At 40.2% G+C, this 23,374-nt stretch overlaps 2 protein-coding genes across 2 annotated transcripts; both read left to right on the top strand.

The window, feature by feature from the left end:
- Positions 1-981: 981 nt before the first annotated feature.
- LOC112013173 (protein DETOXIFICATION 27) lies at positions 982-9,844 on the top strand. Its single transcript, XM_024045557.2, is given in 3 exon segments — positions 982-1,072; positions 8,752-9,050; positions 9,294-9,844. Coding segments are annotated over 3 exon segments (882 nt in total). The 3' UTR covers positions 9,786-9,844.
- A 2,551-nt stretch (positions 9,845-12,395) lies between these two features.
- On the top strand, positions 12,396-13,148 carry LOC136062404 (uncharacterized). Its single transcript, XM_065761411.1, has one exon. It carries the CDS (start codon positions 12,396-12,398, stop codon positions 13,146-13,148), a length of 753 nt encoding a protein of 250 aa, XP_065617483.1.
- The last annotated feature ends 10,226 nt before the right edge of the window (positions 13,149-23,374 follow it).

The following is a 23,374-nucleotide window of genomic DNA, read 5'->3' as shown; positions in this document are numbered from 1 at the left end:
AAATAAATAGGAGAAGGGCTCAAAACATAAAATATGACTCATTGGCCTTTGGTACAGCCATCCTTGGATGTATCATTCTCTTTAGGGTTGTAAAAAAAAAAAAAAAAAATTAGAGGGAAATGAGGGTTGTTCAGGGGTTGTGTGAATAGTACCTATGAACAATAACTTTAGAAAAAGAAGATGAAGAAAAGAAAGAGAAGAGAAAAGAAGAATGAACCAACAAAGACCAATGTGCCTATTACTCAAATGCTCAATAATTTTATTAATCGACTCATTCTATCACCTTTGAATACATTGAACATAATATAACTAAGGACTTTTACTTGCACTTGTAGTAACAAGATTCTTGGTTATCAAAAAAGTAATAAGATTCTTACTATACTATTAGGACTACTAGTTGTCTAGTAAAATAAAACCAAAGCTCATACATAAAAACCCATAACTAAATAAAACTTAATAATAAAATAAAACTAATAGCCCTAACTATGGCCCGTATCCCATATTTGAAAAATTACTAAAGTACCCTTGACTCTAAAATAAACTAATAAAATTTAAAAACCTAATCAATTACCATGGACGCTTATTATTGGGCTTGGCCTTAGCCTTGGACTTCCAAAAAGAATTTCCTTCCTTCAACCATGCTATGACTTGCTTATCGTCCTCTGAAAAGAACTTGATTGATTCCGTTGAGTTAGGACAAATATACGTAGACAAAAATAACTACCTTTTATTATTTTTTCTGTTCTTTTTGTGCATTAAACATCAAACTACTACTTCTCAAAAAAAAAAAAAAAAAAAAATCAAACTACTTACTTATTTTATTAGATTCTTCTACATTCTATTTTATCCGCTTTATTTATTGTAGGGATCAGGTTCGAGCCTCCTGATGAGTTACGGGAGTGGACCCAAGCCCAGCTAGCCCTGCAATTAATTTGTAGAGAGCGGGGTCAAAACTAGGCCCTAGTAAGGAGTGCAACGACCATGCGTGGTAGTTCTCAGATGAACACGAACAATGATGCTCCTCGGCCTTTCTCTTGGGAGCTTGCAGTTCTTATGACTTCCTTCGTGATTGGTTACAATTGCTCCTCTCATTTTTCTCCTTTTTTCCTCCCCTCTTCCAAGAGGGGTCCCTTACATTATATACTCCTTCCCCCATTGATCCTAGCCCTACATTTGTTGAGCAACCAAGCCACTACTTAAGTACCTGTCCCATCAGCCACCTCCCCATGTTTCCTGTGGGTTGCGGCAACCAAGGTAACACTGTTCTGTAATCCCCTCCTCATTAATGCGGCCAGGACGTTAGTTGTGAGCATTTAATGTGGAGGTGACAGCTCGTCTTAGACTTGCTCCTTCGCCATGCTCCCATTGTTGACGCGTGGCACTTACTCTTTCCTCCTCGGATATTCAAGAAGACCCCCCTTGATGGTGTGGTGCTTGTGTACTTCTATGGTCTCGGATGTCCGAGGACGGAGTCATCCTCGGACCAGTTCCTTGGGGACTGGACTTCTTACTTTTATCCTCGGACACTACATGCATCCTCGGCATGGGCTTTTGGGCCTGGTTTGAAGTGGGCCGAGGCTGCCTGACTTTCTGGCCCCACAGTTATGTCTAACATTTTTAGTGAGAATTTTCCAGAATCAATTAGAGGAATGTATTCACTGGTGCAATAGCAATGCTTTCTACGTGGGAATTTTCAAGTGCTGCTTCCTTTTCTTTTTCTTTTATTTATTATTTATTTTTTTTACAAGATAGAAATTCTACTCTAATTTAATTTAAGTGTATATGTGTGTGAATCTCTCCTCCTGGAGACTTGAACCCCAACCTTTCCCCTCCCCCCCCCCTCCCCCCACACCACACAAGCACTTATGAAGTGATCATCGCACAAAGGGTGTATAGTGGTCAAGTATGAGTACTTTTTTTAATTGTGCTGCTTTGAGTTGTGTAATAATGATATTATTTGGGGACTGTTCTTCCCAAAATTTGAATATCATGTTGGACATTAATTAACTTGCAAGTTATCATGTTTTTTTTTAAAAAGTATTGTACTATGCGAGTAAAATATCCACGTCTAAATAAAATTAGTTTTTGGAGAATTTTACTAGTTTATTTAACTACATTTAACATAATAGATGCAATATGTAATTTTTAATGTAATTTTAATGTATGACAATTTGCTTGATGTTTGTGGTTTAGCAATGCGTTGGATGATTAAGCAAACTATTTTCAGTCGTCAAGATTCCTAGGTCTTAATTGGATGATTTAGTGTGATTATTATTGTATTTCTGTTATTCATTTGATAACATTGTTTTCTTGGCACGATTATATATCTTAAATGTTAATGTCAGACATGTATGTGCTAAGCGAATCCGAGTCATAATGTATTTTTGATGTAATTGAATCCGTAGTTTTTAGTGTCAAAACGTGTGTTGAAAAACTAAATCGAATACACAAGAAAATTGCTCGAGAGTGTGGAAATTCTGCTACCTTGATGTCGGGCTTAACTCCACTTGATTGATTGAACTTCAGCCATTCTTGATTCTTGGCTTGACACCGTCCGACAAATCAAAGCCTGGGGAATTTCCTATTGTGGCCCATAGTGACTTGGCTAATTTGAGATTCATGTACTAAGGTTCTGTTGGAGAGACAAACATATCTTAGGGAGACTCCTTAACTAGTATATATATATATATATATATATATATGTATATATGAGAAATGCTAACGAGTGCCTTTAGGGCATTGGTTAACAATTCATTTTAAGAAAGTTTTGATATCATTTTTATGAGAAATGAAAAAAGCTATCAAAACATTAATTGTTTTTTTTTTTTTTTTTTCAAAAAAACTTTCTTTAACTGGATTGTAAACTAATGCTCTAAGGGCACTTGTTAGCATGACTAGATATATTAATAGTTAAAGTTTAGAGAAAATTCAATTAGATTTTAATTGGATTCTCAATTTTGCGCCATGTGTCCTATTTAATTTTTAATTTTGTGCCAAGTGAATTATTGAGTGTAAAAATCGAAAAGTCTAAATCCAATTAGATTCTAAATTGGATTTCAATTGTAGTCTAATTTTCCGCCATGTGTCAATCTAAGTTTTTAATTTTTGTGGAAAGCAAAGTCGGCCCTTCCACTAGGCCAATTAGGCCATTGCCTAAGGTCCCCATGTGGAAGGGGGGCCCCAAAATTTTGGAAAAGAAGGGATAGTAGAAAAAAAAAAAAAATTTCAGATGAAACTTCAAAAAATCTTATACATCCTTGTGACCAAAGAACAAAATATCTGGAACATTCTTGTAAACATTGGTACCCCAAAAAATTCTTGGGTCTAAACAAAATCAATTATCCCAAAAAAATTATTATTAACCTTTTGACAAATCAAAAATCAACTGGATAAAACAGTCTCAAATAAAAACAAATCAAAAATCTCAAATCCCTAAAATTTACTCATACCTTTTCTCTCTCTCACTCTTGCTCTTTGCCTCTCTCTCTCTCTTAGCTAGATGATGATAGTTTGCAAAAATACTGTCTTAAACTTGAATCTTTTCTCAAACATGATGTTTGTTATGATATTGATGATTTAGATTTATTTTCAGAATTAAACATTTTAAAAGAAATTTTACAAATAAAAGAATATACTCCAATTGATGTACTAAATTACATAAAAAATGTTAGATTCATTTCCAAATATATGTATTGTTTATAGAATTTTACTAATAATACCTGTTACAGTTGCTTCTGCAGAAAGAAGTTTATCAAAATTAAAATTAATAAAATCATATCTAAGATCAACAATGTCTCAAGAAAGATTAAGTGGATTAGCTATACTATCGATTGAAAATGAGATGTTAGAAGAACTTGAATACGAAAATTTAATTAGTCAATTTGCATCTCAAAAGGCAAAAAAATAGATTTTAAATGAAATATATTATAATATAAAAATGTTAAATAAATATTAATTTAATTAATACATAAATATAAAAAATGCTCCATTTTTGTTCTCACCTAAGGCCCCAAAATGTCTAGAGCTAACTTTGGTGGAAAGTGAATTATTGGGTGCAAAAATTTAAGAGTTTAAAACCAATTAAAAATCGTGGATATATATATATATATATAATGAGAAACCATTACATATTTTAGAAATGTATGGTTAAAAAAAAGTATAAGTTAATACCAAGTATAATTTGAACATCTTCTAAGAGAAAATATATAATTTGAATCGTATAATTGTGATTATTTTTAATTGTACCTGTGCATATGCACAGAGCTACACACTAGTTAATATAATATAGAGAGACACCACTTGGGTTTAAACCCAAAGAGTATGATCTCAATTATGTCATAGTAACAATTCATTATTCTCAATAGGATCTAATATGTGAGATTTCACTATTTAACCAACCACATTATTCACACGTGAATATTCCAACAAATCTTTTCCTTCATGTGTGAACCTTCTACAAATCACTTGTGGCATTTCTGTTAGTATCTCCCATGTATAGAAGCATTTTTCTTGACAATGCAAGTGTCATGCATCACCATCATCAATAGTGTGCCATTTACTCAACCATGCATACATGTGGTATACATGGGAGTCTTCCTTGCACAATTACGAGAGTTATCAATACATAATCATCTTGACTCACCACTAGTAGAACCCTTAGTCAACCATGAGTGGAGGCATGAGAATCTTTCCCATTCTACTAAGTGGGACTCAATAATGAACACTTGCCCTCAAACCATCGACTCTGATACCCCTTGTGCAAATAGCACCATTGGACTTAAATTAGTAACAATAAAAGAAGAAATAAATAATTTTCACTCACAAAGAACACCAAAATTTGCATAGTTCGGCAAAGAACACATACCTTTCGCAGACTTCCCAATGTTTAGAATGACTATCTTGACTCACGTTCCAAACCACACCACTTTATGGTTCCTCGTTGGCAATAAGGTGGTGTGAGTTGAAATTCTCTATAGAAAAAAAAGGATTAATACACAATCAAATTTTTCATTAATGGAATTTAACTTACTTTGAAAAATACATTGATTTCCATCTATATGTGAAGTGAAACTTCTAGGTATGTCTATATGTATATATAAAACTGTAAAAGACTATAACACTCTGTTTGGGATGAAAGAAATGAATAAAATAAAAATTATCATTTTGGAATATTTCTTTTCTTCCATTCCCTTATTTAGACTTTTTTTAAAAATATTTTACTAAATTATTCAAATATAACATAAATATGCTACTATATTGAAAATTTGAAATACAATAAATATGACTTAACATATATAGATTATTTATTTATTTTAGTAATATACCTCATGTACTTCTATGTGTTTTATTCAATTCTATATGTTATATCAAATTTTTAATCCGTTTTCTAAAATCTTGATGACAAAAATTCACTTATATATATATATATAAATATATATATTATTAATAATGATATCATGGCGTGTATTCCTGGCCTGATAACAAAAATTCACATATATATTTTATTTTTGGCATAGCTTATTGAGTTTAACTTTAATAGTACAAAATTTCTATGATTGTTTGAAATGTCATAATGTGAGTGGTGGATATATAGTCGCTTTTACATGGATTTACCACTAACACAATGTTCATAATTGCCCATTCTATTATGACAATAATTTTTGGGTCTATCTTCAATATGTGTATCCTTATATACGATTTCTAGGATATGGCTAATATAGCTGGAAAAATGAAATGGTGGAAGTGAAACCAATTCTTTTTATTTTTTGGTAAATAAAAAATGGTTAGAAGGGGTGACCAATGTGTCTTTTTTATTTGGGCGTGACTATATAGTAGCACCTTAACTACTCTTAATTAGGCTAAGAGCGTAAGACCCCACATCACATTTGCTGATGAGTTGGATGAACAACTTGTGGGTGGGGTATAAGGAGTTGCAATACGTCGTTAGTGGGGGAACTCAAACCCATGGCCTCTGGCATGTTAGCCTAAGCCCTTACTACTAGGTCAACCAAAGTGTTGGGTAACCAAATTCATTCCTTCTTAATCTTTACAAAAATGTTAAAGTTGCTACTAACCTTAATACAAAAGTTTTATAATGTAGTATAATAATGAATGTGATTAACGTTATTTCAACATAATAATAAATGCTAACATTAATATAAAAGTTTTATAAAGTAATATAATAATGAATGTTTTTTTTTAGAGAGTTTCAACCTATGACATCCACTCTTGATAATGCTTTTTATCATTAGACCAAGACTCTAATTGGTTTTTAGTGTAGGCGGGAATTGAATTCCAGATCTCTTATTCAATCATCAGAGACTTTATCGGTTAAATCAATTGGAATCTACATATAATAATAAATGTAATTGATGTTACTTCAACCCAACATATAATAAATATATATTTGATTTTTTCTAGGAAAATTATTGATATATAAGTTTGTAAGTTTTTTTATAGTAAAATTTATAGAATTCCTACCCATCACTATATATGGTGTTGAACATGGCTACAGTCAGCATTCCTTAATTACTCATAAAGCCATATGAATTATCTTATTGGAAACTTATACCTAAAATGCAAAGGCAATTTATTACATCTCTAAGAATAGCACAACTTATATCTTACTTAACATGTTTTGCATGCCACAAGTTTAAAGGTCTGGATGAATTATGTTCTACAACACCTCTTAGCTGTATTTCAAGCCAACTTAGTTTCGGTTACTTAATAAAATCATCAGCTATCTCCTAAAAAAAATAAAAAATAAGAACATCAAATCTCTCTTTGGTTGGGACTTCACCATTAGTATTATTATATCTGGTTGAAATGACTTTCAAAGTTTCAATAATCAAAATAGGAAAATGTCTTCTCTCAATTTTTTTTTCACTATTTTATATTTGCATCCTATCATCGTATGATAAGTCAAATCACGCAAAAGTCTTAATTCGATAAATCTTCTTGCACGCATCTTATTTTGTTGCACACAATTTTAATGATTTCACAATTTTACTGATTGTGTGCAATAAGCAATGTGCAACTATTACAGTCCATCATTACCCACCGCACCGTTGGTGACAAATGATGCAAACGCTCATTTTTCTTCTCAAATTTTGTCAATATGCCCTCCGTTTAGGTCTAGATAAAGTCATTTCGTATAATTGTATGGTTGGTAACTGGGTTTAAATGCTTACAAAATTGTTTTGCAAGAGAAGTGACATCATATTTGTATTAGACTAATCTGTATATATTTTTGGTTTTGGCTTCCAAATGAAGATTGGCTGAGTCAGGACCTGTTTGGTAATGTTGTTCTAGTAACATTGTTTGTATTTTTTGAAAACATGTGTGGGTGAAAAAATGTGTGAAAATACGTGTAATATTATTTAAATATTGAAAACTGTTATTTAAACAAAGATAACAGTCTCTCATGACTTGTGTTTGGGTGCTTCGTGGAAGAGCGTAGGCTATATAAGTGGCTCTACAAAACGACGAACATGAAAATTTAAGCTCGCACGTGCCAGGGGTGTTATGGACCCTTTCTTTAAGTTGAAAAATTCTTTAAAATATAATTTTTTTTATTTCACGATTAAAAAAAAATATTAATTATATTTACTTAAAATCTCCACATCCTAATTCAAATGGTTATATATATATATATATATATCTATAAATAATTTTTTTTTTTTGTATAATTTCCATCAGAATATCTAAGGTTTCTTATATTCATTTATTTGGAATTACAATCCCATTAGTGATTTATATATAGTTATTCTAACAATTCAATTATTTTTCTTGGTCCTCATAAAAATAATTAGTTTATTAAATTAATTAAAGATATCTACTAATATTTTTGTCAATCAAGTTTATTGAAGTATAATAAAAAATAATTTTTTTATCTGGATAGATTTAAGTTGTATTTGGTGTGTAACTGTTAAACAATGTTACACTACTCAATATTTTCTTATAGGAAGCGAATTTTAACAAATTTACCGTTTGATTATATATTTTTTTTCTATACAAGCAAAGTTTCAAGATAATTAAAGATTAATAACTATTTCATTTATAAAATGTATAAAATTTAAGTTTTTGTATTTAAAATATATGCATAATAGATGAGATGAGTTTATGGATCGATTAATATAAAAAAAAAAAAATTCAAATGACATAAAATTTGGTAAAAATATTAAAAACATGTAATGAGATAGTTGAATTATCAATATATTAATCATATAAAAAATTATTATATCGTTTAATATTACTGCCTAGTTTGTTTTTGTTTTTGACGAGACCTTGGGTATAGCTGGATTCTATCATTTTTTATCATTCATTTAACCATAAAGTAACTATAATAATAAAGTACCTATCTGTCCATAATAAAATAAAATAAAGTGCGTATCTAAGCTGTGTTTAATGTTTATAATACTAATACGGAGTATCTATTAGACCATATGTATATTTTTCCTTTTTCAATGATTGGATTTTTATTCAACTCTCCAAACACACGAAAACAAAATTTATTAACAACTTAATAAATAACAAATTCACCAACTGCCATAATAAACTAAAAGCCAAATAGTTGTCCCAAAGAATGATTCTTTCAAGTTTGAACCCTGTGTGTGTGTGTGTGTTTTTTTTTTTTGCTGAAACTCTCTGTGTCTCTGTTTGGATGCCAAGATTCATAAGAAAATAAACGAGGCGATTATTCAGTACAGCCAAAAATATAAGATAACAGATTGAAAGATCAAAGATGTCTAGTAGTAGTGGGGCATTAGTCATTAGAGGATGCCAAGGTTCCCTTACTGGATAATTTCGCTTCAACCGTCCGATCAAGTGATGGACAGGATGTTGATGATCAAGACCAATATCTTGCTAGAAGGTTATGGATTGAATCAAAGAAGCTGTGGCACATAGTGGGTCCTTCAATCTTCAGTCGTATGGCTTCCTACTCCATGTTTGTCATCACCCAAGCCTCTGCTGGTCACTTGGGTAACCTTGAACTCGCTGGAATCTCCATTGCCACTAATGTCATCATTGGCTTCGACTTTGGCCTCCTGGTATGTATTGCTCACTTGGGTTTTTGGTTTCGTTTTCGGTATATATTGCACTTTAAGCTTTCATATATCGTTAGAATTATGTTTAAATGGATAAATTCACAAATTTCAGTCAAACTTTTGGGAGAATAAGTAGTTTAACATGTATCAGAGCAGAGCAAAGCAGGACATCTTGAATTCGATAGTTTAATGTTGCTCATGTAACAGTTTTTTTTAATGGTTGTTTTTCACTTTTTGGTGCATCAGCTGGGAATGGCAAGCGCCTTAGAGACATTATGTGGGCAAGCGTTTGGGGCCAAAAAGTATTACATGTTAGGTGTATATATGCAGCGTTCATGGATCGTTTTGTTCGTGTGTTGTGTCCTGCTTTTGCCTCTCTATCTATGTGCTTCTCTGTTTTTGAAGCTATTAGGACAGCCTCCAGAAGTGGCGGAGCTATCGGGGCTGGTGGCTATGTGGATGATACCACTTCATTTTAGCTTTGCATTTCAGTTCCCTCTGCAGAGGTTCTTGCAGAGCCAGATGAAGGCTGGGGTGATTGCTTGGGTGTCTCTGCTTGCACTAGTGGTGCATCTGATTGTGAGTTGGCTGTTTGTGTATAAACTTAAGCTTGGTGTGGTTGGTACTGCCGCTACTTTGAACTTTTCTTGGTGGGTTTTGGTGTTTGGGCTTCTCGCTTATACTATCTGTGGTGGATGCCCCCTTACATGCCCCCCCTCTCTCTCTCTCTCTAACTAGGGGTATTTGTTACCGTTGTTTCAACAACATTACACAATAACATTACACGTATTTTCATATATTTTTTCAATCACATTTATTTCCACAAAACAACAATAACTTACTAGAAATCTTTTAGCAAGCAAGCTCTAGCCATTCAATGATTCAATTGCTTTTGCAATCATATGGTTTTTTCATTTTTCCTTTTTGCATGCAAGCTTTTCTCTACTTTTCTTTTTTACCCGAGCGTTTGATTCTTCTTTTTGGGCAAGGGTCTTGCGCTCATGTGGACGGTTAGGACTTAGGATAAAAACAAAATGTTCAAATGTAACTGGGAGATCATAAAATCTCAGAATATTTTTGTAACACTATTATTTTTAATTAAAATGGTCTTAATTTAATTTTTTATTATTTCATTTTGATATATAAAAAAAAAAAAAAATGACACCTTTTAAATTGTTGTGACATTCTATCATGTTCTTTTGGCTGAATAACTAAAGATTATTTCTTTGTAATTCAAATTTGCAGCTTAGAGAATTGGTATTACAAAGTACTTGTACTGATGACTGGGAATCTGAAGAATGCTGAGATTGCAGTGGATGCTCTGTCCATATGGTAATTTTTATCTGTTACATGGCAATAGACTATGTCTGTGTCTGATGATTGATGAAGAATTTTAGTCTGCAATTATTTTTAAAATAAGTTACCTTTCACTTTCTTCAAGTCAACAAAAAAAAAAAAAAAAAAAAACTTTCACTTTTAGAAGGCTATATCAAATTTTATTAATGTCTTGAATAATGAGTGATCAGTTTTTTTATTTATTTATTTTATTTTTTATATAATATATATATATATATATAACCACACTCTCTATTATTGAATAATCATTTGCCAATTTGTGGACTAATGCAATTTGTCTCGTTTGGCAATTGGCAGTATGACCATAAATGGGTGGGAGATGATGATTCCTCTGGCATTTTTGCTGCAACCGGGTATGGCTTTTTGTCAAAGTCCTAACCTAAATTATTACATTTTTTTTTTTTTTTTTTTGATGGATGCTATATCTCAGTTAGGGTCTATTTAGAATTCACTTATTTTGCTGAAATTGAAAATTTTTTGCTAAAAGTACTGTAGATAAAAGTAAAAATTAACTGAAATAATACAGTAGAATCCATGAATAGTACAAAAAAATGCAGTGAGACCATTAATAGTAGAAAAAATAAGTTAAATAATAATGTGGGAGGAGTAAAAGCCCAAAACCACTTAACAGGCCCAGGGCGCCCCGGTAAGGACTATTAAATTTCTGAGGAGCAAGAGGTGGTTGATGCGGCCCATTTGAAGGCAGGAAGCCCAGAAATGAAGGCGGAATGCCGTCTGAAGAGGGCACTGCTAGTCCGAGGACGTCCTTCTCCTCGGTCATTAATGGCCTTGATTAGGCAAACATGTGGAAGATCCGAATAGCCTTCCTCACAATCCCAATGATAGTGATAAATCCTGAGTGGATCCAGGGATGATCAGAGCTAAAGAAAATATCTAGGGGAAAAGCTGCTACCACCGCATTTAATGTGATGCAACAGCTTTTCTGGCCGCAATTATGTGGAGAAGACCCCTGAACAGTGCAACCTCAGCTACCGCCACTTACAAAGAACTAAAGTAGACACATGACATGACATGCACTCGAGTGGATGCGTGGATGAAGAACAAGTGGATGATAGAGATAATAGGAAAGGATGCTATATAAAGAAGAAGGGTCCCTAATAATGGGGATCGGAAAAAAGAAGGAGAAAAAAAGAGAAAAACTTTACTGTAGCTCTGAGTATTGTAATCACGGTTCATTCAATAAAACGCCTCCTCGGACATTCATTCATGGAGTTATCTAAGCCTCAGTTCATGTTATCAGCACTGTACGTAACCTAGCCCACTACTCTGTGCTTCATAACCAGCCCAGCTCTTTCACCCACTCTCTACAAATTCATTGTTCTGGGTTCGTTGGGCCTCCAACCCATATCCTTTGGGCTTAGGTGACAAAAACTGATCCTACAATTGGCGCCGTCTGTGGGAAGAGCTTGCGCAGGGGTGGAGACAATAGTACGTGATGGCTGAACACGGTGAACAAGAAGCGGAGTCTAGGGCATCTTAGCACGTGGACCCTTTCCTTAACCTGGAGCGAAGACAAGATCGCGAGGGTAGCGTGCACACCGTACCCTTTGGTCAAAGCCAGTCACAAGGTGGAAGCCACATGTCCCATGCAGAGAAGAACCGAGATTTGCAGCGGGAGGTTGAAAAGTTGAAAAGGAAGTTACGCCATGCAAAGAGGAAACGAGCTTCCTCGTGTTCTGATGAGGACCCTGACGGCGAGCTAGACGTCACTTATCAGCCCAAATCCAAGACACCAGCCAGCGAGTCTTACACCTATGAACAGGAATCTCCTCACGAGGGGCAGCGCAGAAATCCATCGCGTGGAGACGCCGGAAGTGACGCCATGAGCAGGGCTCTAAACCAGATTTCCAAGTCGCCCTTCATGCGCAGGATCGAAGAGGCTAGACTTCCTCGGCGCTTAACCAACCAGCATTTACCATATACAACGGCAAAACAGACCCCGTGGAACATGTGAGCCATTTTAACCAAAGGATGGCTGTATGCTCCAGGGACGAAGCACTAATGTGCAAGGTTTTCCCCTCCAGCCTTGGGCCGGTTGCCATGAGGTGGTTTGACGGGCTGAGCCCAAATTCCATCGGCTCTTTCAAAGAGCTCACCCAAGCCTTCGGTTCACAATTTTTCACATGCAGAAGAGCGGCCCGGCCTTTATCTTCCCTGCTATCTTTGACCATGCAGGAAGGAGAATCCCTGAAGGTGTATTCGGATAGGTATTGGGAACTGTTTAATGAAATGGAGCGCAATTTAGATGCAATGGCCCTAGAAACGTTTAAGCTCGGGCTCCCTACCAATCACGGTTTAAGGACATCCTTGTCTGGTAAACCCGTTACTAGCATCCGTCAGCTAATGGACCGCATCGAGAAGTACAAGCAAGTTGAAGAAGACCAGCAACAAGGGAAAGGTAAGGAGAAGGTTATCCCCCTAGAGAGGAGGGACTTCAGGTTGGATCGATACACCAACAACAAACCGATGAGAGACTTTCCTGGGCAGTCAGGGACAGCCAATCCCCAGACGGTCAACACCGTATTCAGGGACCCGGTCCACCAAGTCTTAGAAAAGGTCAAGAACGAGCTATTCTTCAAGTGGCCGAACAAGATGGCTGGGAACCCTGACACATGTAACCGTAACCTCTACTGTCAATATCACCAGGATCATGGGCACACGACTAAGGATTACAGGAACTTGTGGGACCACTTGGAACAGCTAGTCAGCGAGGGGAAACTGTGACATCTCCTACATCACACCAGCGGCCGAGGGAGTCAGACGAGCGCGGATTCCCGGAGGAATGATCCTCTGAACCCCCCTTTGGGAACTATCAATGTTATCTTTGCGGCCTCAGGGAGAACGAGATCCTGGCCATCCAAGGTTATGTCGGTGGATCGGTTACCTGCGGGGGAATTTGGCCAGGGCCCGAAGAGGTGCAAACTTAATGATCAGCTGGTTTTAGGCTTCTCAGATGCCGATAAGGTTGGCACTGTCCAGCCTCATGATGATGCGTTGGTCGTCACCCTCAGAATTGTGGGGTACGACGTGAAACGAGTGATGGTGGACCAAGGCAGCGCTGCAGAAATAATGTACCCTGACCTCTACAAAGGGCTGAACCTCAAACCTAGTGACTTAACGCCATATAGTTCTTCACTGATCAGTTTCGAAGGAAGAGTTGTCACCCCGAAGGGCCAAATACGACTACCTGTGCAGGCTGGCTCGGAGGTAGTGGAGGTGGATTTCATAGTCGTGGACGTTTTTTCACCCTACACGGCGATTGTAGCCAGACCTTGGCTTCATGCGCTGGGGGCGGTTTCTTCCACCCTGCACCAGAAAATCAAATATCCTTCCGAAGGCTGAGTTTGCAAAATTCGGGGGGACCAGTCCATAGTAAGACAATGTTTGGTGGCTGCCATTCAACACGAGCTAGAAGCCGAGTCGTCAACCAAGGGCTTATAGCAACCAAAGCACCAGCTACAGCCCACTGAAGATCCGGATGAGGGCGTGCGATGCGAAGATTTGACAAAAGTCATCATCGGGGATAATCCCGAGAAGTTCTTTCAAGTCGGATCCCAGTTGCCGTTGCGAGAAAAAGAGGAGTTAGAGCAACTTCTCAAGGAAAACCTCGATGTATTTGCTTGGGACGCTTACGAAGCCCCCGAGGTGGATCCGGAATTCATATGCCACAATTTGAAGGTGAACCCCGCGATCACCCCCAAGAAGCAGCCACCTCGGCGTCCATCTAAGGAACACGCTGAAGCGGTCAGGGAAGAAGTGGCGAAGCTCAAACAAGCGGGGGCGATTAAAGAGGTTTTCTACCCAGAGTGGCTGGCAAATACTGTTGTGGTGAAGAAAAAGAGCGAAAAATGGCTAGTATGCGTGGACTTCACCGACTTGAACAAGGCATGCCCTAAAGACCCATTCCCTATGCCTAAAATCGATCGGTTAGTAGATGCCACCGTCAGACATCCCCGAATGAGCTTCTTGGGCGCATTCCAAGGCTATCATCAGATACCCTTAGCCCTGGAAGACCAGGAGAAGATTGCTTTTGTGACCCCCACGGGTAATTACCACTATAAGGTGATGTCGTTCGGTTTAAAAAATGCGGGTTCCACTTACCAGAGGATGATGACGAGGATGTTTGAACCACAACTGGGGAGAAACATTGAGATTTACATCGACGACATGGTGGTGAAGAGCAAAGTGGTTTCCGAGCACGTGAAGGATCTAGAAAGCACCTTCGAAGTTCTCAGGAGGTATAAGCTGCGCTTAAACGCTGCCAAGTGCTCGTTTGGTGTGGGGTCAGGCAAGTTTCTGGGATATATGGTAACTCACAGGGGAATCGAGGTCAACCCTGATCAGATAAGGGCCATTAATGAGTTACAACCTCCTCAGAACCCCAAGGAGGTCCAGAAACTGACAGGAATGACAGCAGCCCTAAATCGATTTATCTCTCGATCAGCGGACAGGTGCAGGCCTTTCTTTTCCTTGATTAACAAATGGAAAGGGTTCGAATGGACAGAGGAATGTGCTGTGGCCTTCCAACAGTTGAAGGATTATCTAGCTCGACCACCAATCATGTCCAGCCCCGAACCCGACGAGGTCTTGTTCGCATACATCGCTGTAGCTACCCATGCCGTAAGTCTGGTGTTGATCCGAACAGAGGGCGGTGTACAGAAACCCGTTTACTGCGTAAGCAGGTCGTTTCATGAAGCCGAGGTCCATTATTTGCCATTGGAGAAAGCTGTTTTGGTAGTGGTGCATGGTACACGAAAGCTCCCACATTACTTCCAAGCCCATACAGTTGTCATCCTCACCCAGCTTCTGCTCAAGGCTATACTCCAAAGTGCAGACTACACTGGGAGAATTGCGAAATGGGGAACGATCCTAGGGGCTTTTGATATCAAGTATATGCCCCGCACCTCAGTCAAGGGCCAGGTGCTTGCTAATTTGGTAGCCGAGTTCACGGAGCCCCGACTAGAAGAAGTAAAGCTGACATCGAACGTGGAGGAAAAATCGGTTGGCATGATTTCTCAACAAGAGCCTTCCCTTTGGGAGGCGTACGTGGATGGTGCTGCAAACCAGAGAGGCTCCGGAGTGGGGCTAGTGCTGATATCCCCCGAGGGAGTCGTTATTGAAAAAGCATTAAGGTTGGGCTTCTCAGCGACCAATAATGAGGCGGAATACGAAGCCCTATTGATGGGAATGAGCATGGTCCAAAGGATGGGAGGAAAGGCAGTGAAGGTATTCTCAGACTCAAGGCTGGTCGTGGGTCAAGTTTTGGGAGAGTTTGAGGCAAAGGACGAAAGGATGCAAGGATACCTGAGCCGAGCTAAACATCTGTAGTCAGAGTTCGAATCTTTCAGCTTGCTGCATATTCCTAGGAGTGTCAACTCACACGCCGATTCCTTGGCCACTTTAGCCACCTCTTCGGCACAAGACTTGCCGAGAGTTATCCTCGTTGAGGACTTGTATAAGCCTACCGAAGCAGGGAAATGAGTAATCCAAGTACACTAGGTCAGGGCCGGACCCAGCTGGATGGACCCGCTAGTCAAGTTTCTAAAAGAAGATATACTGCCCGAAGAGAAGGGAGAGGCTGATAAGATTCGGAGAAAGGCGGCTAGGTTCTGGTTGTCTGAGGATCAGAAACTATACAAACGCTCCTATTCAGGACCGTACTTGTTGTGCGTGCATCCTGAACAGGCTGAGCTGCTATTAGAGGAACTGCACGAGGGAATCTGTGGGAGCCACACTGGAGGAAGATCCTTGGCTCACCGAGCCATCACTCAAGTTTATTGGTGGCCGAACATGCAAAAGGAAGTCCTGGATTATGCCAAAAAATGTAATCAGTGTCAGCGGTTTGCTCCGCACATTCATCAGCCAGGGGGAACTCTCAACCCGCTATCCAGCCCGTGGCCCTTCGCCCAATGGGGCTTGGATATCGTGGGACCATTCCCTAAGGCCGCAGGAAATAAGAAATATCTGCTGGTTGGCACTGACTACTTCACCAAGTGGGTCGAAGTGGAACCTCTTGCCAATATCCGGGACGTGGACGCGCAAAAGTTCGTGTGGAAGAATATAGTCACTCGGTTCGGCGTCCCATGTGCCCACGTCTCGGATAATGGCCTGCAGTTTGATAGCAAAGCATTTAGGAGCTATTGTAGCGAAATGGGGATCATAAATAGGTATTCCACCCCAGCTTACCCCCAGGGTAATGGCCAGGCTGAGGCAGTTAACAAGGTCATCGTAAACGGCTTGAAAAAGAGATTAGATGACGCGAAGGGTAAATGGGTAGAAGAATTGCCACATGTGCTTTGGGCTTACAGAACCACTCCACGCAGGTCTACTGGAGAGACCCCCTTTTTCATGACCTACGAGGCTGAGGCTGTTATACCTTTGGAAATTGGATTCCCTACACTGAGAAGTAGCTCATTTAATCTAACGGGCAACGACAAGCTGCTAAAGAAGAGCTTAGACCTAATCGACGAAAGGAGGGAAAATGCGATGGTCTAACTGGCGCATTATCAGCAAAAGCTTAGAAAAGGCTACGACGCCATCGTAAGGCTCAGGCCTCTGGAACCTGGTGACCTGGTACTAAGAAAGGTAGTGGGCACTGCGAAAAACCCAGCCTGGGAAAAATTAGGTCCCAATTGGGAATGGCCATACCGTATTACTTCAGAAGCTGGCATCGGGACATACTTCCTTGAAGACCTAGACAATCATGTGATACCACGCCCTTGGAATGTAAATAACCTCAAAAGGTATTATTATTAATCAAACTCTTCTTTTAATCAGCATGTCAATATGTCACGATTCCTTTAAGTGTTTAAACTTAAATCCATTCATGCCTGTAGTCCTCGGACCAGATGATTTGGGTTAGTTAACACTATGTCACGATTCATTTGAGTGTTTAAACTTAAATCCCTTCATACCTGTAGTCCTCGGAGCAGATGATTTGGGTTAGTTAACACTATGCTACGGTTCCCTTTAAGTGGTAAGCTCTAAACCCAAATATAGTGGTTTTAATTGGAGTACCGCTCTCTAATGAGCCATGATTAAAGCTCCCGAATGTGTTAAAGTTAACCATAACTTACACCGCCTCTTATTGCCTCGTGCAAAATGGGAAAGGATCACGATAAAGTTAGTGTGCAAGACTTCATAATAACAGGAAGTTATATTACACACAGCAAAGGAAATAAACGCCAAGGGAAAAACTGCTTCATTAATCAAAAGAGTGTATTACAACCTCTTGCAAAGAGAAAAACGAGAGAAAGGAGGGCCCTATGCATCTACTCTTGAGCTGGGGAACCCACAGGGTCTGCAACCTGGCCTGTCTGAGCGGCAGCTTCTAGGGCTTGGCTCTGGGATTCAGCTGGAGTCTCCTCTTCGTCGAACCCTTGACCTTTTTCTTTGGCTGGCTCAACTGGTAGAACAGCCTCTCTTGGTGCATCAAGGGCGGAAGGGGAAGCCCCACCGACTGGGCTTGGCTCCATGGCCTCCAAAAGTTGGGGAGCAGGAGGAGAGTCAGTCTCTGGGAGCGCTCGGATATCTGGATGGTAGTATATGCTCCCAAGTAGCCTCAGGGTAGAGTCCGAAGGGGACCCTAGTGGCATCCAGCGCCTGAAGCCAGGTTATGTCGCAGTAGTCACGAGCAACCGAAGCAAATTGCTCTGTGAGCTGCTTCCTAGTCTCGTCAACTCCTAACTGATATGCCACTTTCCTCTCGGCTTCGACTGACTCCTTGGCCAGTTGAATTGCCTGCTCAGCTGCTCGGGCGCAAGGAAGTGAAATTCGTACCGTTCCGGCCGGTATATACCGTACCGGCCAGTAAACCGGTACAGATACACCCCTTATTTCGTACCGGAAAAAATACCGGACGTACCGGTCGCGTACCGGCCGTACCGGCGAAATCTGGCTGTTCCGGCCGGTAAATGCATACCGGACCGAAACAAGAAAAGGAAAAAGAAAAAAAATTTGAATTTTCACTCAATAATCAAAACGAACAACAGAACTATTCTTGATCTTTTCTCTCAAAGATCTCCAAACTCAGTCTCAATCAAAATACAAACTCAAATCACAATTTTAAAACTAATCAAATTAGAACAAAAAAAAAAAGAAAAAAGCAAAGCTGACCCATCTGAGCCTCGGTGGGGAGGAGGATATGCGGTGGTGGGAGAAGGACAAGCGGACGATCTTCATGTGTGAGAGAGAGCTCCAACCGAAGTGCTGCTAAGTGCTCCAGCCAAAGTGAAGAAAAGAAAAAATGAAAAGTGCTCCCAGAGCTCCAGCCGAAGAAGAAAAGAAAAGGAGAAAGAAAAGAAAAGAAAAAAGTAAAAGAAAAGAGGGCTCCAGAACGTGCTAGAAAAGATAAAGATAAAGGGAAAGTGTGGTGGAGAAAAAAAGAGAAAAAAATAAAATAAAATAAACGTGTGGAACATTTAAAGCACCTAGTTTTAAGCCCTCTTTCAGTTCACGTGTGAAAGCAAAAAGACTTAGTATTTTAAATTTAACTTGATTTTTAATTCTTTTTATAGATATAGATGTATAGACTTGGGCTTGGACTTGGGCTTGTGTGGGATTTAAGAATACAAATTAGTCTAATTTATGAATTTTATATATATATATATATATAGCGGTAAACCCGAAACGGTACACCGGTATTGACCGGTATCCGAAATATACCGTACCGCTGGTCAAACCGGTACAGTCTCCGGTACGGTATTGACTCCCTTGCTCGGGCGTCCTCCCTGGCTTTTTGAAGTTCAGCCCTAAGACCCTTCACCAGCTCATTTTCGGTCGCCAGGTTGATTTCTGACGCACGCAGTTGCTTGCGCTGCTCTTCGGCCTGGATCTGGGCATTTTGGAGGCCGGCCTTGTTGTTTTTCCTCTCACGGGTCACGGCCTTAAGATGCTCGGATAGGTCAGCATAGTCATCCTTCAGCTGGCCGAGAACCCTCTCTGCCTCAGATTGAGACTGGGCTGCCACTTGGGCCTCGAGGTGGAACTTTCTGTTCCATTCCTCAGCCACATAGATTTGCTGAGTAATCTGCACGATGACATGTTTAGCTCAAAGTAAGTGGGAGTCAGAGCGAATTAAAAATGAAACTTAAGTTAAGGGGGCAAGTTCATTTACCATGGCCATATCCCTCTTAAGGGATAAGAAGAGCTCCTGCTGATTGAAGCGCCTATAGGACTCCATATCATGGGGCAGGAGGAGTGGCTGCTGCAGGGCCTCAGCTACATACCCAGCTTTTCCCCCATCATAATTCCTGAGGGAAGTATCCCAGAGAATGGAGGCACCATCCAGCTCAAGTCTCGGGCACCACGTGCGAGGTCCTACTCCTTGGCGTACATCGGCCCCGAGTACCTCGTCTCGGCTTTCAGTGGAAGCGGCCATTTTTCCTCGGTCCCTCACTGTCTTCTGCTGCTTACTCACCTTTGAGGGCATCCCTACCTCCCTCTCTTCCAGCTCGTGGGGCCTTTTCTTCTGTGGGTCTGGTATGGGCCTCGAGTTGTGTTCAGGAGCCTTGGGAGGCGCTGGGGGCGGGACCTCTGTCGGATGAGAGGTCCCCGGGCCTTTTTGCTCGGCCTTTCGGCCCCTATTCTTCATTAGAAGCTTCAGGTCCACCATCTCCTCGTCCGAAGAGTCGTCGGGGAGTGCAGTTATTAGAAGCGGGTGGACACTGGAATGCCTGTCACCTCCTTCCTCGGCCTCCGAGACCTCTACCGCTTGATTTGCCCCTGAAGCTTCCTCTCCAAAGTGGAACTTGTTTATTTGCTCTTCTAGCGAGGAGGTGAAGGAACCAACCTTTTCACCCTCAACCTCTGGTCCGAGTTGAGCTTGCTGTAGTAGCTGGACGAGATGGGGTACACCCTCAGGGTTCGGGTGTGGTGCTGGTGGAAGGTCGTGTGGAGCCAAAAAGCCCTTTGAACGAAACGTCGATGCGGTTAAGACGTTCGTCTCCCTGGACTATCGCGTTGCCGACCGGTTGGAGGTCTTTTCGCCTCGCTGTGTACCCTAGGATGAGAGGAGCCAATCGGAGTTGTTCGTCCTTGCTCACAAAGATCCCGGACTGCAGCAAATAGTTGAGCGCGGCGAAGTTGGTAAGGCTGAGCCGATGAGATATGTTTCTTCTATCTGTTACAAGTCGCAGCAGAACGTTGTTAGAAACTGAAAAGCGGCAATACAGGAAGAGTAAAAAACTGTTAAAAAACGACGATCTTGAGCCTATGGTTAGTGTGCCTAAGTCTAACATGTCCCACTTGGCTTCCCTGCTCTGGTCGGACAGTGAGGGCCATCATACCACGCGCCCGAGATGATCACGTAGTCGTCTTTCATCCCTTTGTTGGTTTTAGGAAGGCAAGAAATGAGCCTAACAATGTCGGACCGGGACTTCAAATAGTATCCCGCCCCTTGTTGGCTGTGGAACTCATACATATGCACCACGTCGTGCCAAGTGAGCCCCAGTCCTAGAAGGCGGTTGAGATTCTCAATGGCTCCTAAGATCCTAAACATGTTAGGCGCGCACTGCCAAGGGGTGATCCTATGGTTTATAAGATAATTAGTGGTGATAGGGCCCATAGGAATCGTCATCCCTCCTTCGAGGAATGCGATGAGAGGGATCACAACCTCCCCCGTTTCCCGGTCAGTTAGTATTTTCTCCGGAGGGCAGTACTTCACACCCACGTTTGAAGGTATGCGGTACGTGGCCCTAAACTTCTCCAACTGGGCGGGGCTGTCTACCAAATACTCTAGTTTACCCATCTCTCAACGGAAAAATGGAGGCACAACGCAGCAGTGAGAAAATGGTCGCTCAAACTGAAAAATAGACAGCCGAAGAGAAAACCGAAGGATTGAGATTGCGAAAACTTACAGGAACTGGGCTAGGGATTGACCCCTGAGCTCGCGGAAGGAGTTCTGAGGACTCTGAGAAGAGGCAAGATCAGCGATTGGAAGAGCTCTGAGTGTTTGTGTGCTTGTGGGTTGGTCTGAAAGTTGCAAAGTGAGAAGAAATGTCCATATCCGAGATTTTATACGAGGTCAAACGAAGAGGCAGAAGTTATTTCTCCCAAATCTCAATGAAAAGCCCCGTTCGTTGGATCAATAGCCCACTGTTGGATGCAAAGGACAGGGCGCCCCTTAGAGTAATTAATGCAGCGCTTTGGGAATACGGAAAACAGCAACAGTGATGATGGAGCGCGCGCATCCATGCTTACGCACGTGCCAGGCCAAACCTTTGTCCGCTTTCCAAGGCTGAACTCCGTGACAAGTCAAAATCCCATTTTTTCTCTTCGGATGCGAGGGAAAAATTAAGATTTTGAGGGGCTATTGTGGGGGGAGTAAAAGCCCAAAACCACTTAACAGGCCCAGGGCGCCCCGGTAAGGACTATTAAATTTCCGAGGAGCAAGAGGTGGTTGATGCGGCCCATTTGAAGGCAGGAAGCCCAGAAATGAAGGGGGAATGCCATCCGAAGAGGGCATTGCTAGTCCGAGGACGTCCTTTTCCTTGGTCATTAATGGCCTTGATCAGGCAAACATGTGGAAGATCCGAATAGCCTTCCTCACAATCCCAATGATAGTGATAAATCCTGAGTGGATCCAGGGATGATCAGAGCTAAAGAAAATATCTAGGGGAAAAGCTGCTACCACCGCATTTAATGTGATGCAACAGCTTTTCTGGCCGCATTTATGTGGAGAAGACCCCTGAACAGTGCAACCTCAGCTATCGCCACTCACAAAGAACTGAAGTAGATACACGACATGACATGCACTCGAGTGGATGCGTGGATGAAGAACAAGTGGACGATGGAGATGATAGGAAGGGATGCTATATAAAGAAGAAGGGTCCCAAATAATGGGGATCGGAAAAAAGAAGGAGAAAGAAAGAGAAAAACTTTACTGTAGCTCTGAGTATTGTAATCACGGTTCATTCAATAAAACGCCTCCTCGGACATTCATTCATGGAGTTATCTAAGCCTCAGTTCATGTTATCAGCACTGTACGTAACCTAGCCCACTGCTCTGTGCTTCATAACCAGCCCAGCTCTTTCGCCCACTCTCTACAAATTTATTGTTCTGGGTTCGTTGGGCCTCCAACCCATATCCTTTGGGCTTGGGCGACAAAAACTGACCCTACAAATAAAATAAGCTGATTTTTTTAATATAGAACCAAACGGCACACTTGGTGTGCCTGACCATTCATCTTTAGCCGTACGCTGAAATTGCATTTTGTGGGCTCAAAACATTAAATTGGTAGAGGGGCTAGGTGACTGTCTGGAATATTTTTTTTTTTTTTTTTTTTTTTTTTTGACTGTCTGGAATATCAATGAGTCATTGAATGGTTACATTATTGTGACTTGTGATGGGTCAAGATGGAGTAGTTTTTTGCAATTTTCATTTTAATGAATTGATAATGCTAAGCTAGCTGAAATTTTAGCATCCACAGAAAAAGAAAAAAAGAAAAGAAAAAACACATGAGAGGCCATGATGTTCAATAAATTCCAATTGGGTTTAGTGACAAACATGGGTCATGCCATATAGATAGAGACAATGATTGTAAAGCCATTAAGCAACAAAATAACAAAACAAAAAAGCTGTGAAGTCCTTGTAATAGTATTAATTAATGTATTCTTTGTTGTCGTTGAGAGCCTAAAGTTGTGACTTGTGACTAGTATTAGGATTGAATTTAGAGGGGTTCATATTGACAGCCAATTAATATTCCACCACATGATCCAATCCAATCTAATCTTTACTTTCTAAGACATTATAATCCCTGTTTTGTTTCTATGCAGAAAATAATTCTTCTATGTCATTGCTTTATAGAAATAATAATAATATTATAATTATTACAAAACATGCATCCAACATGTCAAAGTTACGTCTGGATTTCACTTTCATCTCTACAAAGAAAAGCCTGCTGGAAGAGTGTCATCATCTTATATATACGTCTCATTCAGTTCTGAACAATT

The sequence above is a fragment of the Quercus suber genome, unplaced genomic scaffold (assembly GCF_002906115.3).
Source record: "Quercus suber isolate HL8 unplaced genomic scaffold, Cork oak 2.0 scaffold_411, whole genome shotgun sequence".
Classification (NCBI taxonomy): Eukaryota; Viridiplantae; Streptophyta; class Magnoliopsida; order Fagales; family Fagaceae; genus Quercus; species Quercus suber.
This window is presented reverse-complemented; position numbering and strand designations above follow the sequence as displayed.